Source organism: Emydura macquarii, unplaced genomic scaffold, assembly GCF_026122565.2.
Source record: "Emydura macquarii macquarii isolate MOO-44397 ecotype Brisbane River unplaced genomic scaffold, CSIRO-AGI_Emac_v2 contig_2369, whole genome shotgun sequence".
NCBI classification, from domain to species: Eukaryota; Metazoa; Chordata; order Testudines; family Chelidae; genus Emydura; species Emydura macquarii.
Genome location: NW_027132506.1, coordinates 3,102,237 through 3,122,239, shown reverse-complemented (window position 1 = coordinate 3,122,239; position 20,003 = coordinate 3,102,237). Strand labels below are relative to the sequence as shown.

Sequence of the window (20,003 nt, the reverse complement as noted above, 5' to 3'; positions counted from 1 at the left end):
GCTTGTTTAGTCTGTAGAAGAGAAGATTGAGGGGGGATTTGATAGCAGCCTTTAACTACCTGAAAGGGGGTTCCAGGGAGGATGGGGCTAGGCTGTTCTCAGTGGTGGCAGATGACAGAACAAGGAGCAACGGGTCTCAAGTTGAAGAGGGGCAGGGTCTAGGTTGGATATTAGGAAAAAGTTTTTCCCTAGGAGGGTGGTGAAGCACTGGAATGGGTTACCTAGGGAGGTGGTGGAATCTCCAGCCTTAGAGGTTTTTAAGGCCTGGCTTGACAAAGCCCTGGCTGGGATGATTTAGTTGAGGTTAGTCCTGCTTTGACCAGGGGGTTGAACTAGATACCTCCTGAGGTCCCTTCCAACTCTAATCTTCTATGATTCTATGACTTTGAGTGGCAGAAGAGCTTTGAAAATCTCAAATGTGCAGAATCCACCAGAAGATTGGCCTCTTTGTGTCCTTCTACTCGAAAGGCCGCAGCCTCAGGGCTTCCACACCCGCCATCGCTAGGTGGATTAGAGCAGTGTGTCTCAACAACCAGTCCATGGACCAGCACCAGTCCCTGAGAACTCCCTGACACGGTCCATGGTACTAAAGAGGTTGAGAAACACTGGATTAGAGGATGTGTTGTGGAAGCTGCCAAATCATCAGCAGCCCCAGTCCCAGAAGGGATCAAGGTGCACTCCAAGAGATCCTTAGCAGCCTCATGGGAGAAATAAGCGTGGGGTCTGTTACGTGGCCACTTGGTGAGCAGCTAACGCCTTGGTCACACTCGAGAGGGTTGGCTGCAGAGGCTCCCGTGGCAGAATGGTGCTGCAGGAGATGGCCCAGAAATAATACAGACTTTTGAGCACTTTCCTACCACACTTTTGTTTCATAACCCTCCCGCCATCTGCTCCCTGCCGACAGACCCTGCGGGAGAGGCTGGGCTGCAGAATGGAAAATTTGGTAGCAATAATTTTCTTTCTGCTCGCACCAGCTCCCGCCGTTCTGCCCGCCCTGGGTGGGTCAGGAGTCGGGGTCAGATGCTAAGTGGAATTGGTACCAGGGGCTCAGCTTCCTTGGGCTCATGGACATCGTTCTTTCCTTATAAGTTACCAAGGCCAGCGTGTTCCAGCCTGGGCGTAATGCCTCTGGGAGCAGGGGTGGGGGCCAGAGCCTGCGAAGCCAAACTGCTGCTGAGCCAGCTCCGGGCGCTGCTGTGAGAGGCGAGCAGCCCAGAACTGGGAGGGGGTATGATCCACAGCCTCTCTGCTCCTGTCAGGTGCCCACCCACCGCTTTAGTGCCCTGCGCCTTGACCCTGCCGTCTGCTGGGCCTGACGGGCGGGTCTCCTCTCCCTGCCCCAGCACCCTCTGCCTAGACCTGTTGTCACCTTGCCCCTCCCTAGCTCCCCCCAGCCCCAACTACTTGCTTGGATGCCACCTTGGGCCCTCTGACCCTGGCTGCCCTCGCCAAACCCCACTCAATGCTGCTTCCAGAGAGGCGCTAATCCATGCAGCCACCTGCTGGCAGGGAGCAGCTGCCGGCTCTCTCGCTCCCCTCACCCTGCTGGTAGGAGCAGTGGGGCTGGCGCTCACCTTCAGCTCTGTTTGTCTCCTCTGCCAGTGGAGGCCAGCAGCTGGGATCCCAGATCCCGCTCTCTCTCTCTCTCTTCCCCCCCCCCCCCCCCCCCCCCGGCACGGCTCATTCTGTGCCTGCTGGCCTCTCCCACCTGTGGGGACACGCTCCAGCTTGGCCAGGACCAGCCTGGTACCATGGCTGCAGTTTGCCCTTCCTGGGCAGTGCCCCAGCCAGGGTGCTGGCCTGGCCCGAAGTCAGCCACCGAACTGGGCCATGCCCCCCCGGTGCGCTCCCCCTTCACCTCAGCTTCCTCTCCACAGACACTGACTACATCAGCCTGGAGGAGCTGGCCAAGGTGGAGCGGATGTTGAGCCACCTGCGTGAAGAGTCAAAGCAGGCAGCTGCCTCCACGCTGGTGAGTCCCTGGCTGGCCCCTGGGCCCCACGCTGCACGGCCCCGACACCAGCCGCCTTCCTGGGCTGCAGGGGTGGGAGCCTTTGTTGCCGGCTGGGTGGGAGCCCCCCACTCTGGCTCAAAGGTGACGTGGGGTTGCCTGCCTCGGCCGTACGCTGACAGCGGCGTGCCCAGCGCCCTGCCTGGATGCATAGGCCATGCTGCTGAATGCTACATGTCCCCACGGCTCTGTGCTTGGCAGCTGGACCCGGTCTGAGCTGGCCCTGCAGGGCTGTGCCATTGTGGGCTTGGGAACACGCCCTGCACTGGTGCTGGCCGCAGGCAGAGGCTCCCTTGGCTGACGTGGGTGCGAGGTGCAGCTGCGCTGGCTCTCTCTTGCTCAAGGCTTAAACTCCTGCCTTACTGGCAGCTGCAGAGATGGGGGCAGGTTTGTCCTACTGCCCTGGGGCGAGCCCTGGGCTCAGTGCTGCTGGAGGAGGAGGAGGAGGCAGCCGCGGGGGGGGGGGGGGGGGAAGAGGAGCACGGCTGCCTCGTCTGCTGACAAGGCCGGCGGTTGTCTCTGCAGCCCACCAGCGAGGAGGACCTGTGCCCCATCTGCTACGCGCACCCCATCTCCGCCGTCTTCCGGCCGTGCTCCCACAAGTCCTGCAAGTGAGTAAGCGCGCCCCCGCCCCGGCCTGCTGAGGCCTGTCAGCGTCCCCGGCCTCCCCCAACCACCGCCCACGGTACCCCGGGCCTGGCTCCTGCCCTGCAGAAGCTCTTGCATGTGCTGGGAGGGGCCCATCCCCTCCCCCGCCCAGCCTTGCTGCAGGCTGACACGGAGAGCTGGGGCTCAGGGCTGAGCTGGGCCGGGCACGGCTCCCTGACGGTGCAAGCTTTGTCCTTTCAGAGCCTGCATCAACCAGCACCTGATGAACAACAAGGACTGCTTCTTCTGCAAGGCCACCATCACGGGCGTGGATGACTTCACCAAGCCGGCCAGCTCCTAGCGCCGCGACTGGGCCGGGCCAGCAGGCTCCTTCCCCTCAGCCTCCAGCAGGGGCGGCTCGTGGTAGGGGGAAGGGCCCGTTGCTGCCCTCAGGAGCAGACTTTTTGCTGAGGTGCTTCTCCATCAGCAGGAGCCTGGGCACAGCCTCCTCCCTCAGCTCTGTCCTGCAGGAGCCTGGCGCCCCCGGGCCTACCTGTGCCAGTGAGCCACAGCCAGCTGCGTGGTGCAAGCACCCGAGGGAGAACTGCTGCTGTGCTTAGCTAGACAAGAGCAGGGGCTGCCCTTGGGGCTGAGTTTACTCTGCCGGGCTGTTGCTGGCCTGGCTGGAGGAGTAGGAGGCATGCAGGCCTTCAGCTGGTCCTAGCTGGCAGCAGGGCCATCACTGCCTGCTCCAGCAGCCTGGGCCCCTCCGGCTCCTTCAGCTGTGGGTAAGGGCAGGGTGCGGCTGGGGGCAGCCGCCAGGCCAGGATCTCTCTGATGACGTGCATCTGTGCTGTGTTAACTGCCCTCCCCGGGTCATTTCCCTGCACTGGAGCATTAAATTATTCTTCCTTCTGCTGCCGCAGCGTCTGTGCGAGACCGACACGCAGCAAGGGCCAGAGCCGGCTGCAGGCTGGAGCGCCAGGGGCTGGGGCCACGCAGGAGTGGTATGAAAAGTGGGGCTGCCCCCTTCCGCCCCGAGCAAGAAGACGAGAGGGGCAGTGCGGGGCTGTCACACAGTGTAATTGTACAGGGGGCATGGGCCAGTGCTCAGCCCTGCACCAAGGCAGTAGGGCAGGGCAGCTTTCCTTGAATGCCACCACCATGGCCCCTGCTCCAGCACGGAGCTGCCGGCAGCAGCAGCCCTCCCCGTGGCCCCAGCCTGCCCCTCAGGGCTACAGCCAGCGCACAGCCCACTGCTGCACAGCCCCATGCTCCTCCCCCCGGCGCTCCCAGGCAGCCCGGCTGCAGCCCTTGGAGCGATGCTGTCCCCGTAGGTCCTGCTGCCCGTGTGTGCCCGTTGAACCCCTGCAGGGCCTGCTCCAGGACACGCAGGGCGGATAGTTCAGCAGGGTGGATAGTTCAGCAGCAGACGAGAAGCAGCGGGCGGGCGGGGAGCAGCAGCTACATGATGATGTGCGGCTCCGGCACCGACTCGGCGATGGACTTGTGCGGCAGCACGCTGGCCCCGTTGAGGTAGAGCTCGTCGTTGACGATGACGTCCTCCCCCAGCACCGTCACATTCTCCATCCGCACCTGGCCGAGACAGGCCCCGTCAGCCCCAGGCTGGCCCGCAGCCCCCATGGGCCCCGCTGGCTGCAGCAGCCTGTCTCCCACAGCAGGGGTTTCTGCCACCCCCCGAGTCGGGGTTCAGGCAAGAGGGGAGATGGGCACCCGGCCTCCACTGACAGCCCCTCCCCCCGCCTGCCCCGCAGACTCCCACTGCGCGGGGAAGCCCAGGGCAGCTGCCAGCTCTGTGCTAGTGCAGGAAGGGACAGGGCCCGCCCCCCCCGCACCAGGACTAGGCCCAGCAGCCACGTGTCACATCCATTGAGCAGCACGGGTGGCAGAGACACCCCCCAGCCCCTGGCTGCTCACTCACCCACTGGCCCACGGACGAGCGCCAGCCCACGATGCAGGACTCCAGCCAGGCGTGGCAGCGGATGCGGGAACCTTTCAGGATGGTGCAGCGCTTGATGCGCACCCCGTCCTCCACCACCACCCCGGCCCCGATGGTGACGTTGGGGCCAATCAGGCAGTTCTCACCGATCTGAGCACTGGGGTCCTGGAAAGGAAAGGGGAGGTGGGTGTGAGCCAGGCGCCCAGCAAGGGCCTTTGCGAGCTCCCCAGCCCCGCCGCTTGCCTGTTGAGCGCTGGCACCCCAGCCTTGCAGGCAGGCGAGAGTAGAGCCCCAGGCCCGCGCTCCCATCAGGCAATCCCAGGGTCCTCCTGTCCCCGGTACAGCGCACAGCGTGTGCCGGGGCCCGGCTGGACTAGCTGCAGCCAGCCCCACTCCCTTCCCACGTGGCGCCTCGGGCGGAGTTCTCGTCCGGGGCTGGCGTGTGCGTGCCGCAGCCATGCCCTGCCTGCAGTGTAGCGTGTGCCTGGTTGGGGGCCGTGGGCTGAACCTAGTGGCCTGCAAGGCAAAGCTGAGAGCTTCTTAGCAAGGCTTTGAGCCCCCCCACCCCTTAGCACCCAGGGGCCTTTAACCAGGGCAGGGTGACTCAGGGAGAAGGGGGTTAAAGAGCCAGCTCCAAGGCAACCGAGGGGCTAGTGAAATAGGGAGCTCTGCAAAGGCGTTTCAAGGGCGAGCGAGCCACATGTACGTAATAGGCCTGAAAAGTGGGCCAAGAAACACTCCCTCCCCCACCAAAAACCCCAAACCAAGCACTCCAAGCGTAAAACGCTGCTGGGCCGGCAGCTGTCCAGCCAGCGTCAGGCCCTGACTGACTGCGTACCTGCCCTGCGGGCATTGGCTGCAAGCCGCTCGCGGCCCTCGCAGAGCTGCAGGGCTGAACGGGAGGGGCTGAGGGAGCCCGAGCGGTACGAAGAGGAGCCTTTCCAGGACTCAGTCGAACTGTCCCACGGCCAGGCTAGGAGCCTCTGTGCTCTTGAGGAGGAGGAGAGTCTCAGGGAAGAACATCGCACTGGAGTGGAGGGCCCTGATCCCGTAGTCGGGCCCCCTCCTTCCTCTGGCACGGGGAATACCCCTGCAGCTACTAGCAATGGGGGCACTCACTCATTACAAACAGCTGGCTGGCTTTGTGATGGCCAGCAGAACCGCATGGGTGACAGCTGGCCAGTGGCAGCTGCAGATCTCTCAAGATATCTAGACAGCCGTGTGTAGTGCTGCGGGCGGGGCAGCCAGGGGTTGTGGCACAGGTAGGTACCAGGGACAGAAGCGAGGACTGGAGGCCAAATTTAGGCTGCTAGGTAGGAGCTGGAAGTCCAGGATCTCCATGGGAGCATTCTCTGAATTGCTTCCAGTTCCACCTGCAGGGTCAGTTAGACAGGCAGAACTGCAAGGTCCCACTGTGTGGATGAGATGATGGTGTAGGGAGAAGGGGTTTAGCTTCATCAGGAACTGGGGAACCTTTTAGGAAAGTGGGAGCCTACACAGGAAGGTTGGGTTCTGCTTAAACCAAAAGGGAACCGGACTGCTGGTATGTAAAATTGAAAAGGTCGTAAAGCAGTTTTTAAACTAAGGTCTGGGGAAAAGCCACCACGTGCGGAGGAGCATGTGGTTTGGACAGAGACATCCCACAGGGGAGGAGCTATGAATGGAGATTCTCTATGGCGTAGTAAAGAGGCGGGGATAAAGTTGATACGGTACAGGCAGGAGCTAAATACTGACTCGTTATAAGTGTTTGTATACAAACGCAAGACGTCTAAATACAAGATGAACTTGAGTGCCTGGTGTTAAATGACGACAATCAATGGGACATGGTAATACAAGGTACAACACATATAGGACTGATTGGGGGAGTAGCACTAAATGTGAAAGAAAACATAGTAAAAATCTTAAATGAACCAAAGGGATAGAAAGTCCATGCTTGAAATAACAGGAATGTAGCATAGTCCGCCGCCTACACACTCGCCCATCTGACCAGACTAGTGCCTGGCATTATGAAATGCTGATAGAGATTTGAAGTGAACGGAGCGGAACCACTCCGTAATAGTGACTCTAATGTAATTAAATTAAACATACCGGGAGAGGGGGTGGGGGGGGGGTAACCAAAGCAGCCCACCACTGTAGCATTTAACTTCAAAAAGGAGAACTACATAGAAATGGGGAAGTTAGTTAAACAGAAATTAAAAGGAGCAGCCACAAGAGTGAAATGCCTGCAAGCTGCATGGAAACTTTTAAAAACACCATAAGAGTGGCTTAAATTAAAGGTATGCCACAACTAAAGAACAGTAAGAGGGACAAAGAAACATCACCATGGTTGAATAGCACAGTAGAAGAGGTGGCTAGAGGTAACAAGGCACCCTTTAGGAGTTCAAATCCTACTGAGGAAAATAGGAGCATAAACTCTGGCAAATTAAGTATAATTAACATAAGTTCTCTCTTCGAGATGTGCTGCTCATATCCATTCCAATATAGGTGTGTGCGCGCGCCCCGTGCAGATTCCTGGAACTTTTTTCCCTTAGCAAGCCCTGTAGGGTTGGCTCAGTCGCCCCCTGGAGTGCCGCGCTCATGCCGCGATACATAGGGCGCTGCCGACCCTGCGGCCCTCAGTCCCTTCTTTCTGCCGACCAGTGGGGACGGCGGGAGGGTGGGAACCATGACCACCCTGCTCAGCGAATGTCAGGCTGGTACATACACCGAGGCCAACCACCCTTGGAGAGGCCTGAGCTTGAGGCGAGCCAGCGTCACTACATACGTACGTGCCGCCATATGTCCCAACAGCTGGAGGCAGCGCCTGGCTGTCGTCGTGGGGAACCTGTGCAGATCGGCAATTATGGCGGCCATGGTCTCGAACCGAGGCCGTGGGAGGAAGGCTCTGGCCTGGGTGGCATCCAGGGTGGCCTCTATGAACTCTATGCGCTGCACCGGCGTGAGCGTGGACTTCAGCTCGTTGATGAGCAGCCCCAGTCTGGTGCATGTGGCGCAGGTCAGAGTCAGGCTGTTCCTCACGTGGGCTCTGGACCTGCCCCGGATCAGCCAATCGTCTAGGGAAGGAAATATCTGGACCCCTCTGCGGCGCAGATGGGCCGCTACCACCGCCATGCATTTCATGAAGACCCTCGGGGCGGACGAGAGGCCAAAGGGCAGGGCTGCAAATTGGTAGTGGCGGCCAGCTACCACAAACCTGAGGAACCTTCTGTAACCGGGGAGGATAGTAACATGGAAATACGCATCCTTGAGGTCGAGGGCAGCATACCAGTCCCCTGGATCTAGAGCGGGAATGATGGAGGCTAGGGAAACCATGTGAAACCTGGCACGTCTAATGAACTTGTTCAGATGGCGGAGGCCTAATATCGGCCTCAGGCCCCCTTTGGCCTTGGGGATTAGGAAGTATCGTGAATAAAATCCCCTTCCCCGTTCCTGTGGAGGAACCTCTTCAACCGCTTCAAGCCAGAGGAGGGAATTGACCTCCTGCATGAGGAGTTGCTCGTGAGAGAGGTCCCTGAAGAGGGACTGGGTAGGGGGAGAGTCCAGGGGGAAGGCCGTAAGCTGAAGGGCATAGCCCCTGAGGAATACCCCGAGGACCCAGCGGTCCGTGGTGATGGTTTCCCACTCGGCGTAGTATGGCCGGAGCCTGTGGGCAAAGGGCCGGGAGAGCTCCAGGGGGAAGGAGGAGTGCCACCCTCGTGCGCACCATCAAAACCTTTCGTTGTTGTAATTGCCCTTGCTGGGGCCCCGCCAAGGACCCCGGGCGGTCACGGCGGTTGGGAGCCCTGTATCGGTCCTGACCCCTCCTGAGCTGGGCTGGGCGGGTCTGGGGGGTGGCCTGGGTGGAGGCTGAGGCTGCCTCTGGGCCTGAGGCCGAGACTGGCACCTCGAGGCCTGCGGGGTGTAGAGCCCGAGGGACCTTAGGGTGGCTCGCGAGTCCTTCAGGGCATGGAGCTTCTCATCTGTCCTCTCCGAGAAGAGGCCAGTGCCGTCAAATGGGAGGTCCTGTATGGCCTGTTGGACCTCCTGGGACAAGCCTGAAGCTTGAAACCAGGAGCAGCGGCGCATGACAATGGCCAAAGCCATCACCCTGCTGGGGGTATCCGCCACATCGCTGGCAGATTGTAAGGCCACATTCACTACCGCCACAACTTCCTGGGTCACAGTGGCAAAGTCCACAGCCTGGTCCAGGGTCGACCCCGACTGGAACCTCTGCAGCGAGGACCACAAATTTAGGTTGTATCTCCCGAGGAGCACTTGATGATTAGCGACCCTCAGCTGCAGGGCTGCAGTAGAATATATTTTGCGGCCAAACAAGTCTAGCTTTTTGCTGTCCTTGTCCTTGGGAGTGTTGCCCTGGTGGTCCCGCTGATTAGCGGCATCCACCACGAGTGTTCCTGGGGCGGGGTGAGTGTAAAGAACGTCACACCCCTGCTTGGGAACATAATATTTACGTTCGGCGCCCTTGGAGGTGGGGGCCACCGAGGATGGGGTTTGCCAAAGGGCCTTGGCTATTCTCATCACCCTCTCGTGAACAGGCAGGGCGACTCGTGAGGATCCTGCCGACCCGGATACCCCAAAGAGGGGGTCCTCCTCCTCGGCCATCTCTAAGTTCGAGGTTCAAATTTCCTGCCACCCTCGTCAGCAGGTCTTGGTGGGCCCGGAAATCAAAAGAGGGGGCCTTGCGGTCCCAGGCAGTCACCTCATCCAGGGACGAGGAGGAGGACTGAGGAAGGGGCCCTGTGGAGGGGCCTTCCTCTGGGTCTGACCCCTCATCCGAGGGGTGGCCCTGTTCCGGGTGGCTCGGTGGTGGGGGCGCTGGCTGGGCCACCGAGGAGTGGACGGAGGTGATCCCTTGGCCCATCTGGGCACCCCACGGCCCCCAGTATGGCCACTGCCAGGGGCCTTGGGGCCACGCCGGTGCCGGCATTGGTGCCTGCTGTGCCGCGCCTGGTTGGCGTGTCTGGGACCCAGAGCCGCTGGACCGACGTTTGCGGCTCCGGGGTGGTGAACGGCCCCGAGACAACGAAGACAACACGCGACAGTGCCAACGCCTCTGGTGCCGTCGGGGGGACGAGCTGCTGGAGGAGCTGGATGTTGATCTCCTCCTGTTCCTCGACGTCTTGCGGCGACGCTTCCCACCTTGGGAGTAGGAGCGGCGTCGCCTATGTCTCCATGGTGTTGACTCAGAGCACGATTGACTCCGCGGTGCCGAGCCGACGGTACCGAAGCACTTGATGCACTGGTGGGCACCGTGACCCACGTCGGGGATCTCGATTAACGCTGCCCACGATGCGGAGCCCCGTGCAACGGGCTGCGCACCGGGGTTAGGGATCGGTGCTGAGCGAGGCTCTGTCCCGAGGTACCCGAGCCGGAGCTGCGACCCCTGTGCGAGGCGGATCTGGAACGGCGTCGCCTCACGCGTTTGCCTCTCGACCGCCCGCTGTGCTGAGGAGCTCGACGACTCAGTCGGAGCTGGGAGGGGAGCCCGCACTCTCGACCCTCCTCGACCGTCTGGGGGGGAGACCTCGACTCCTGTCTCCTCCACCCACCGGGGCCACCCAGCGCGGGTTTACCCCGAGACGCCGGTCCCGGGACCCTCGGCCGAGGGGGGGACGGAGGTGTGGGCAGGCCCATGAGGGCACGTGCCGCCGCAAAAGCCTCCAGCGTCTATGGCCCTTGCAGGGGCGCTCCCCCACCCCCAGGAGTCGGGGGAGGCTCCCTGCGAGGAGAAGCCGGTGCCGGAGTAACCTCCATGGCACGTGGCTGGGGCATCTCCTGTGTCGCTCCCTGCTGTACTGGTCGCAGGGAGGGAGTCCATGTGTGTGGCCTCGGGCCGCTTCTTTTTCTTCGGCACCGCAGGCTTCGGTACCGGTGCCATTGGAGCGCTCTGCACCGAGGAGACACTCAGTGCCGCCGGTGATCGCAATGGCTCGGAGTCCAGGCGGAGCACGGACTCCATCAGGATGGCCTTCAGCCGCGCGTCCTGCTCTTTTTTGGTCCGCAGCTTGAAGGCCTTGCAGATCTTACACTTCTCTCGTCTATGCTGCTCTCCGAGGCATCGGAGGCAGCGATCGTGAGGATCACTCACTGGAAAGACTTTTGCAGACAGGGTGCAGGCTTTAAAGCCAGTGGAGCCAGGCATGGCTCAACTGTAGCCCCTAAGGGCACTATCTACTCTCTAACTTTCTCTACTAGCAATCAACAATTAACTAAACAAAGAAATGCACTAAATGCTAAGGGAGGCTACTTGCGATATGCAAGAGGCAAGCGTTCCAGCAACCATCACGGGCGGAAAGAAGGAACTGGGGGCCCGCAGGGTCGGCAGCGCCCTATGTACCGCGGCATGAGCGCAGCACTCCAGGGGGCATCTGAGCCAACCCTACGGGGCTTGTAAGGGAAAAAAATTCCGGGAACCAGTGCACGGGGCGCACACACACCTATATTGGAATGGATATGAGCAATCACTCGAAGAGAGAACTAATGTAATACCAGCTTTTTAAAGAGGCTCCAAAGGCAATCCTGGCAATTACAGGCCAGTAAACCTAACTTCAATACCAGGCAAATTGGCTGAAATGATAGTACAGATCAGATTTATCATGCATAGATGAGCATAGTGCGTAGGGGAAGAATCAACAAGGCTTTTGTAAAGGGAATCATGCCTCACCCATCTCTTAGAATTCTTGGAGGGGGTCAACAAACGTGGACAAAGGTGATCCAGTGGATATGGTGTACTTGGCTTTCAGAAAGCCTTTGACAAGGTCCTTCACCAAAGGCTCTTAAGGCAAGTAAGCAGAGATGAGGTAAGAGGAAAGGTCCTCTCCTGCACCAGTAACTGGTTGACAGACAGGAAACAAAGATGGTCAGTTTTCACAGTGAAGAGGTAAATAGCGAGTCCCTCAGGGATTTGTACTGTTCAAAATGATCTGGAGAAAGGAGTAAACAGTGAGATGGCCAAGTCTGCAGCTGATGCAAAATGACTTAAGATAGTTTAGTCCAAAGCAGGTTGCAAAGAGTTAAAAGAGATTTCACAAAATTGGGTGAATGGGCAACAAAACGCAGATGAAATTCCCTGTTGAGAAATGTAAGTAATGCACATCGGAAAACATGATCCCAGCTATACACACAAAGCGATGGGGTCTGAATTAGCTGTTCCCACTCAAGAGAGATCTTGGAGTCACTGTGGGGAACTCTCTGAAAACACCCACTCAGTGTGCAGCGGCAGTCACAAAAGCTAACAGGCTATAAGGAAATAGATAAGAGAAAATATCAGACTGCCACTATATAAATCCATGGTACGCCCACACCTTGAATACTGCAGGCAGTTCTGGTCGCCCCATCGCAGAAAAGATACATTAGATTTTAGAAAGGGACAGAGAAGAGCAACAAAAGTGATTAGGGGGATGGAACAGCTTCCATAGGAGCAGAGTTTTAAAAAGACTGGGACTGGTCAGCTTGCTAAAGGAATGTTATTTACGCCCAGACATAAGACATGAACCAGAGGTCACCCAATGAAATTAATAGGCTGCAGCTTTAAAACCATCATAAGGAAGTATTTCTTCCCACAATGCAGAGTCAAGCTGCGTAACTCATTCACAACTTCTGCTGGCAAGGCCAAAAGTGTCAGCGAGTTAAAAACAAGAATTAGATGAGCTGGAGGAGGACAGGTCCATCAATGGCTATTAGCCAAGCTCTGGGTGTCCCTAAGCCTCTGACTGGCAGAAGCTGGGCAGGCTGAGGGACAGGTCACTCGCTAACGGCCTGTTCTACTCATCCCCTCTGAAGCATCTGGCATTGGCCACTGCTGGGAAACAGGAGCCTGGGCTCGACCCGGTGTGGCTGTTCTGATGTGCTGTTCTTTCCACACACCCCTGGGATGGGCCCCAGGCACTGCCTGAGGGAGGGAATCACAGCCAGCCCTTCCTTGGGCCGAGAAGCCTGAGCCTGGAGGGCCCCTTGGCCAGGATAAGCCCAGGTTGTTGTCAGGACAACAAGGCCCTTCTCTCAGCTTCCTTGGACAAGGCCCAGGCAGCCCACACTGCCCATCTGTGAGGGCACAGGTCACGGGCTGGGCTGGGCGTAGCAGGCCTGCTGGGTCCCACGGGGGTGCACAGGTTGGAGTCCTGGGTGCAACTTTCCTCGCAGACAGCAGCAGAGCTCAGCGAGCCAAAGACCATGGCCAGCTACGTAGCCCTAACAACCAGGAACCACACGAGCGGGCTCAGCTCCTGGGGGAAGCCAGCAGCAGGCGACCCGAGCACTGCACGCCCACAAGGGGTGTCACACTGGGTGTGGCTGGGTCAGGATGGAAACAGCGCAGCACAAGCACTCACCACCAGCACGTTCCCCACGAAGCCAGGGCCCGAGTGCAGCCTCTCTGGGTGCTGGACCCTCAGCGACTGCAGGAACATGCACATGCCCGTCAGAAAGTCCTTGGGCTGCCCAATGTCCATCCAGAAGCCTGTAGGGACAGAGCAGCACTCAGAGCCTGCAGGGAAGGCAGCGGGGCCAGACCAAGCCCCCGGGACAGGCACAGGAGACTCCCCATGCTGCCTGGATGGGCCCAGGGAGGCGGTTCAGATACCCACTGGATGCCAAAGGCACCGGTTGCACCAGGCACAGGAGGCCCAGAGACTTGGGGCGGGAGGGTCTCGTAACCCACCAGTTCCCTTGTGCTAGGGCAGAGAGGGGCAAGGTTGAGTGTCTCCCAAGGCAGGGCAGAGGGCGGGGAGATGGGCGCCTCCTCTGCTCTGGGGCCAGGAGAGGTCTCAGCGCGGTCCCTTACCCTGCAGCTCCATGGCATAAAGCTCCCCATCCTGCGCCATCACCGGGAAGATCTCCTTCTCTATGGAGGTGGGCCGCAGCTGCAGACAGACACGGAGCCCAGTCAGAGGCATCTCCTCCAGGCGGGTGCGCCCGCTAAGCCACAAGCACCTGGCTGTTCGACCTACATGCCGCCTACAGCTTCCAGCTGGTCACGTGTGCTCCAAGCCCGACTCCACCTGACCTGGCTCCCAGCCTACTCCACCCCAATACCAGCCTCCACCCTCCCTGCCCTGCACATGCCCACGCACCCCGGGAGGACCAGGGCAGATGCAGCCCCCCTCCTACCCCCAGCTCTCTCTGATGAAGGCTGGGTCCACGGCTGGCCAGCTCCCTACCTGGATCCTGTGCAGGAGGCTGGGGTTGAAGATGTACATGCCGGCATTTATCTTATTGGAGACAAACACCTGGGGTTTCTCCACGAAGCGGTGGATGCGCCCCGTCTCGGCCTCGCACACCACCACCCCGTACTTGGAGGGCTCCTCCACCTTCGTCACCTGCAAGGCACACGGTCACTGCACGGCACCTCCCTGCGGGGTGACTGAGGGGAGGCCAGGCAGGCTCACCACACCGGCCTGGGAAAGGGGCCAGGATCGTAGCCCCTCTTCTACAGACAAGGAACTGAGGCCCAGGGTTGCACAGCCAGAAATCTCCTTTCCCAGCCACGCTCCAAATCCCAGCAGCAAGTGTCGGGAGCTCGGGTGCTCCCAGGGCGCCGAGGCAGCGGGCAGTGGCAGGAGCCAGACCTGTTCTGACCCCAGCGCCGGGCACTCACCACGATGGAGCCCTCCTTGCCGTGGTGCTGGTGGAAGCGCATCATGTCTGCAAAGGGGAAGTCGCAGATCACGTCGCTGTTGAGGACGAAGAAAGGCTCCGAACTCTCAGTCAGCAGCTCCCGGGCCAGCGCCAGGGGCCCCGCTGTGGAGGGAAGAGGGCTCAGAGGGAGAGGCCGGGCCGGGCCCCCACTGCTCCCCAACCCGCCCCGCAGCTGCAGCAGGCTCCACGCCCCCCGCGCCCCAGCGGTGCAGGTGGGGGCGGTGCTGCGGGAGCCCCGCAGGGCCCGGGGGGGGCACCCGCCACTCACCTGTGCCCAGCGGCTCCTTCTCGTGCGACAGCGAGATGCGGATGCCCAGCTGAGAAAGCAACAGAGCCCGGTCAGGGGGACGCGCCAGGGGCCCTTCGCCACCCGACTCACCCGCGCCCCGGCACCCCCGGCGCCCCGCTCACCCGCTGCTCCTGCTCCCGCATCGCGCCCTCCAGCACCTCCGACATGTAGCTGACAGCCAGGATCACGTGATTGACGCCCGCCTGCCGGGGAAGGGAAACAGCGTCAGCGGCCGGGCCGGGCTCTGGGTGTCCGGGGTCAGGGGTTCGGGGCCCGGCCCGGCCCTACCTGGCGCAGCGCCTCCAGCTGGTGCAGCAGGATGGGCTTGTTGCAGAACTCCACCAGCGGCTTGGGGGTGCTGAGCGTCAGCGGCCGCAGCCGGGTGCCGTAGCCGCCCACCAGGATCAGCGCCTTCATCGCGGCGCGTCCCGGCCCAGAGACCGCCGAGCACCGCCACGTCACGGACCTGCTACGGCGGGGCGGGGCGGACCCTATGCCCCGCCCCTTTTCCAGGCCCCGCCCCCTTCCTGGATCCCGCCCCGGCCTGCGGCCTCGCGCTCACTGATCGACTCCGCCCCGCCCCGCCAACCACACAGCACGCAACGGCATTCCCATAGCAACCGGAGACGTCACAGGAGCGACAAACGCGCGCGGGGCGACGTGTGGAAGAGCCACGTCTCAGGGGGCGGGGCCCAGGCCACGCAATCGCCGGCCCGCCGTAGGGGGGTCCCCCCGCCCCCCCCAGGCAGCGACGCGTAGCACAATCCGCTGGGGCGGGCCGGGCCGGGCCGGGCTCCGCGGGGGGCGGGGCTGGAGGCGGCGCCTGCGCCTCTCTGCGGGAGGCTGACGCTGGTCCGCGGAAGGCGCTGGGCGGGGCCGAGCCGGGGCCGCTGCGCTCCGTGTACCGCTGCTGGGCACGGGATGGACCCCCCGCTCCCGGTAACCCCGCGCTGACGTCACACCCGTCAATTGCCCATTGCGCTGCCCCGCCCCCCATAAGCGGGAACCGGGGCGGTAACCCCGCGTCACGAAAGGCCGCGTTCCGCCGGGCCGGGGCCGGGCCGGCTGCAGGGTAACGGCGGCGGGGCGGCAGCGAGCAGGGGTTTGCTCTGGGCTAGCCCCGTTACTTCGCTCGCACTGCGCTGGGCCCAGCTGTGCTCCTCGATCCGGAGTCAGGCCGGCAGCTGGAGCCGGCAGCACGCGCGGCGGGGGGGGGTGGGTGTGCTGCCCCCGGCAGGTGCTGGACCGACCCTACTTTAAGAGCAGAACTCACGGTTGGTGCCTCCCGCCCGCAGGCCAGGTGGCTGCCCCAGGGGCTGTGACGATCGGCCCCAGGCAGCCCTGAGGGCACGGCCGGCGAGAGGACGCAGCAGGCTGAGTGATGGGCCCTCTGGATTCCTCTCTGCTGCCAGGCCGCGCACTCAGACCAAAGCCCCCTTTCGTTCAGCAGCCCAGCTGCTGGGGCTGGATGTTCCCCCCTCTCCTCGATCCTGGCTGCAGCAGGGAAGTGCCTGGCGGCCACTCCTGCAGTGCTAGGGAAGTGTTTGGGGGGAGAAAACAGCAGCACAGAGCAACACGCACAGCCCTGCTAAATTCCTAACAGCTTTTATTTGTAAATACATGACTTTAGAGACAGCAGGAGAGGTGACGCTGCAGCATCTGGAGTGCAGGTACTGATACTTTCATGCCCATAACTCTGACTTGGCCCAGTAAAGTGGGGCTGAAACAGAATTCCAAAAATATGCAGAAAATGCTAGAAGATAATGTGATGCTGCTACCTCCCAGACAAGCCCCAGGGCTGCCTGCAGGGCAGGAGAGGGTGAAAGGTCTCTGCTTCAGAGGGCTCCCCCCCTCCCCTCCCCCAGAAAAGGATTCCTCCTACACTTTCCACAGATCCCATCACACCTGGACATTTCAAGTACAAAAGCATTTTGCTCCTGAGATAACATGCAACAACAGTACAAATACAAACAGCGAAGTCTGAACTTCTGGTCTGGGCAGAGCTGGCGTAGAAAACGGGGCGTTATACAAGGAAGTCACAGGACTAGAGTCTCAACAATCACCCTCCCGGGAAGTCAAAATGCCACTGCTCCCAGCTTTAACATGGTTTGACCTACAGAGCAAGCAGCACACCCAGGCTGCCTGCATCACAACGGAGTAGTGCATGCTGGGGAGCTGCCACCTCCCCATTAGATAAGAATCAGCTTTATTTTATGAGCTAGGTGTGCCCTGGCAACTTGTCCCACACTGCCAGCATGGCTCTGGGTTGAGCAAACATCCTCTAGTCAAGCCACCACCTCCTCCAGCAGCTACTGCTCCTCCATTGGCCCTGTACAACCGCACCTAACACACACCCAGGAGCAGCAGGCATGCGGATGGCTGCTGAGTCGGGTTGGACCTCTGTGGGGACAGATCTGTTTGGCACAAGCCGGACCTCTCTCAGGCTGGGGTGCAGGATTGAGCAAATTACAGCTGATGAGTCAACTCCTTCCTGCCCCTCCAGCATGGAGGGAAATGGCTCCCACTGAACTGCTGCAGCTTTGACTCTAGCACAAGAGGAGAAAGGAGCCACTACAGGTAAGGGGCCAAGTTGGCAGAAATGCCACAGAAGGCGCTACCCACGCTGGAGCCAGCTGTGCTTTATGCAGACCTTAACTCACCTCCGCAGGAAGGCAGCGAAGCAATGACCTGGTATTTCTCATACCGAGATGACACTTACCAGCCTAACTCAGATATCCAACCTGCTAGCTAGGGAAAGTGGCTTCCACTCCTACTGAAACCGCAAGAGCCAGTGACAAGCTCCAGGCCAGGAGAGGAGGAGGAACCCCCAACACTGTTTCCCTAAGACAGCAGCAACCCACCCAAATCCTCATGCCCCTCGCTACCCTCCCTACCAGGGTGTTCAAAGAACACTCTTGTTCTCTTTCGTCCATGTTTATAAGCACAGGGACCTAGAAACAGAGAAACCCCTTGCATTGTTGACAGACCTACACATGCTCTCAATGCTAGCAGATCACACTATTGCTAGAGACTGACTGGCTATGTATTCCAAAAGGCTGAAAGCGGGTCCATCTTTCTACATGAAGGCAACTACAGAGTACATGTAAATTCTGCTACAGAAATGTTAGCAAGCTCTAAAAGAAGGCAAATCAGCTACGCTGGTCCAGCAGGACAGGACTGGAAGGACTATTTATGCACACACCCAAAGTCAATTTGACCGTGTACAATGCATGCAAAATAGCTTTCTAGGAAAGGGCTGTCCAAAGAAGCACCCCCACAACCTTGGACTCCAACTCCAAGCAGCTACATTTAGGGCCACTTCAGCAGTCCTCTGCATCGAAACACGAGTGCTCTCGCTTATGAAGCTCTGAGATCAGGGTTATATGAAATCAACTCACTCCTGCCTCCTTTTGGCGCATTCAGCAGTTACAACACTGCTTCCCAGGGCAGGGGAGAAAAACACCTTGTTTTTTTCTTTGACGTCAAACCAGTGAAATACTGAACCATTTGGCTTTGGGGAATGACTGGGTAGCTCCAACACGAAAAATACAGTACCCATTTTTTACAAGGATTCTACTAACCGCATAATTACCTGACGCGAGGATTTGCCTAGACAGAGGTAGCAGCCAAGGGCATGGCAGATTTCTCGAGAAGGGGCTAACTAGAGACTCCTCATCCCTGGTCCCAGAAGGGGAAGGACACTTGCTAGGGTGTTAGCAGCAAATGCTCTGACACTGGCCCTTCTTGGGGCTACCTTTCCTAAGAGTAACTTTGTTTCACCCAAACTAGTAAAGTAACAAGCTCTGTAAAACAACAACAAAGCCCGTCCATGTAACGGAAGGAGTGGAGGGAAGACATCCTGGGAGAGCCATAGGCAGAAGCAGTCCCCTGGGTTGACCTCATTCCCTTCTCTGCAAGGCAGGGCGAGCTGCAAGGTCTACCAAGAGCCACTCCTGCAAGGCTCACTTCTGCAGAAACCAGGGACCTTTACTGCCTTGGAAACATGAAGCAGGGCTGCTTGGAGAGCCAGCATACAGCTCTCTGCTGCATCTACGGATCTGACCCCAATACCCCACCTCGAGAGCAAGTGTGAGACAAATCCAGCAACGCCCGAAGGAGATAGTCCCAACAATCACCCAGAAGCCTTACGGCCCAGAGCAGCAGGTGGGATACTCCCTCGCTGCGTTGCTGAACCAGCCACCTCCCACTTGAAGCCTTTCTATCATCACGTCACAGGCCAGTGAAGCTCTCAGGTCAAAGTGCCAAGATGCAGGGGCTGTCCGTGCAGCCTGCCCACTGGGCTGCCTTCCACTTACGAGCTCACCTAGATTGACAGCTGGACTTTTGTCACGTCTGCTCTGGGTGAGCTCCCCACGTCCGGCTCTGCCTACGCACCTCGATTCCAGCTGCTCCTGTATTGAGGAGGCTGCGGCAAGTGTGTGGAGGGATTGGAAGGAAGACAACTATTCCATTTGTGCCCTAAGCCAGGTAAACTCAAGCCCCCAGAAGTGAAAGGCACTTGCATTCACCTCCTGCACAGCCGGGAGCCTAAGGGCAAAGCCATGTCCGTGTGTCACTGCAGCAGTCTGGATGGGAAGGGTTATTGCTACCGAGCAAGGCTCTGCTTTGTGACCATGCTGTGTAGAAACATAACACCACTGCAGCAGTGACAAAACCAAACCCTCATTTGGTTCTTCATGAAGCACTAGGGTAAAAACCTTCCAACAGTCAGAACAATTCCATCGTCAAAGGCTACATACAAGCTCTGGAAATCTTGTCTGGATGGTCCATAGGTACTTTTCAAAGGGAACCACAGGGAGCCAAACGGAAACGCACCACGCTGCTCGTGACCTTGCGATTACTGCCGAGACTGGTGTGCAGACAGGAGCTGCTGTACAGTCGCTTGGACCCCGGAACAAGGCCGTAATACAAAGTGACACATACAAGCCAAATACAATTCTCACCAGAGTGGCTGTGGTGCCCCAAACTCAGCATTAGGACTTCAGTGCAGAATGAAGTGGGAGAGACAAGACAGGACTGTGTGACGAATACGCCGCTTCCCTCAGCAGCTGCAGATCCCCTGAGAACTGGAACAGGGGCAGCGGGAATGCTCCTTAGTGCCACCTTCCATAGCAGGGCCCGGGAAGGAAGGCCAGCCACTAGACTAGGCTTTGATTGGTCACTATGCACAAAGACCTCAATGCATTTCTGCACAGCTAACTGGGACTTCAACCACTGAAACAACTGCACTTCCTCCAGCAGCCTGGCTTTGGCTGCTCTGTACTGGCCCCTGAGAAAATCCCACTGCTGGGAGAGGGGGAGTAACCTAACAAATGCAACAATGCCCTGGCCAAGAGCCCAGCCCCCACCTGTAAGGCTTGAGGGAAGCCAGGCCTTTAACCGAGCTCAGAAGTGTAGTCAAGAGCAAGGGCAGCCTTAGACGTTAGCACAAAATAGGACACTGTCCCCTCTTCCCCCCAAAGCAGCAGAACAGGAGTGAGACCCCCCACCCCGAACCC

The 20,003-nt window shown here is 59.5% G+C and overlaps 2 protein-coding genes across 2 annotated transcripts in view; one reads left to right on the top strand and one right to left on the bottom strand.

The window, feature by feature from the left end:
- Window positions 1-3,516, top strand: part of RNF123 (ring finger protein 123) — a 107,280-nt gene extending 103,764 nt beyond the window's left edge. The window contains exons 37-39 of the mRNA XM_067561244.1: window positions 1,878-1,972; window positions 2,537-2,622; window positions 2,861-3,516. Of these exons, the coding sequence (XP_067417345.1) occupies window positions 1,878-1,972; window positions 2,537-2,622; window positions 2,861-2,960 (281 nt within the window). The 3' untranslated portion in view covers window positions 2,961-3,516. The remainder of the gene's footprint in view (window positions 1-1,877; window positions 1,973-2,536; window positions 2,623-2,860) is intronic.
- Window positions 1,780-19,982, bottom strand: GMPPB (GDP-mannose pyrophosphorylase B). Its single transcript, XM_067561252.1, has 9 exons — window positions 14,773-19,982; window positions 14,607-14,687; window positions 14,464-14,512; window positions 14,155-14,297; window positions 13,718-13,876; window positions 13,342-13,420; window positions 12,890-13,017; window positions 4,542-4,724; window positions 1,780-4,195 (listed from the first exon to the last, which is right to left on the bottom strand). Exons 1-9 carry the CDS (start codon window positions 14,899-14,901, stop codon window positions 4,064-4,066), a joined length of 1,083 nt encoding a protein of 360 aa, XP_067417353.1. The 5' UTR covers window positions 14,902-19,982; the 3' UTR covers window positions 1,780-4,063.
- Between the last annotated feature and the right edge of the window lie 21 nt (window positions 19,983-20,003).

Bases quoted from the DNA above. Each gene is read 5' to 3' on its own strand.
- GMPPB (XM_067561252.1), bottom strand. From the start codon at position 14,901: ATGAAGGCGCTGATCCTGGTGGGCGGCTACGGCACCCGGCTGCGGCCG. The intron at 13,877-14,154 runs GTGAGTGCCCGG...TGTGCCTTGCAG, and splicing joins GCAAGGAGGGCTCCATCGTG to GTGACGAAGGTGGAGGAGCC. The intron at 13,421-13,717 runs GTAGGGAGCTGG...GTCTGTCTGCAG, and splicing joins GCCTCCTGCACAGGATCCAG to CTGCGGCCCACCTCCATAGA.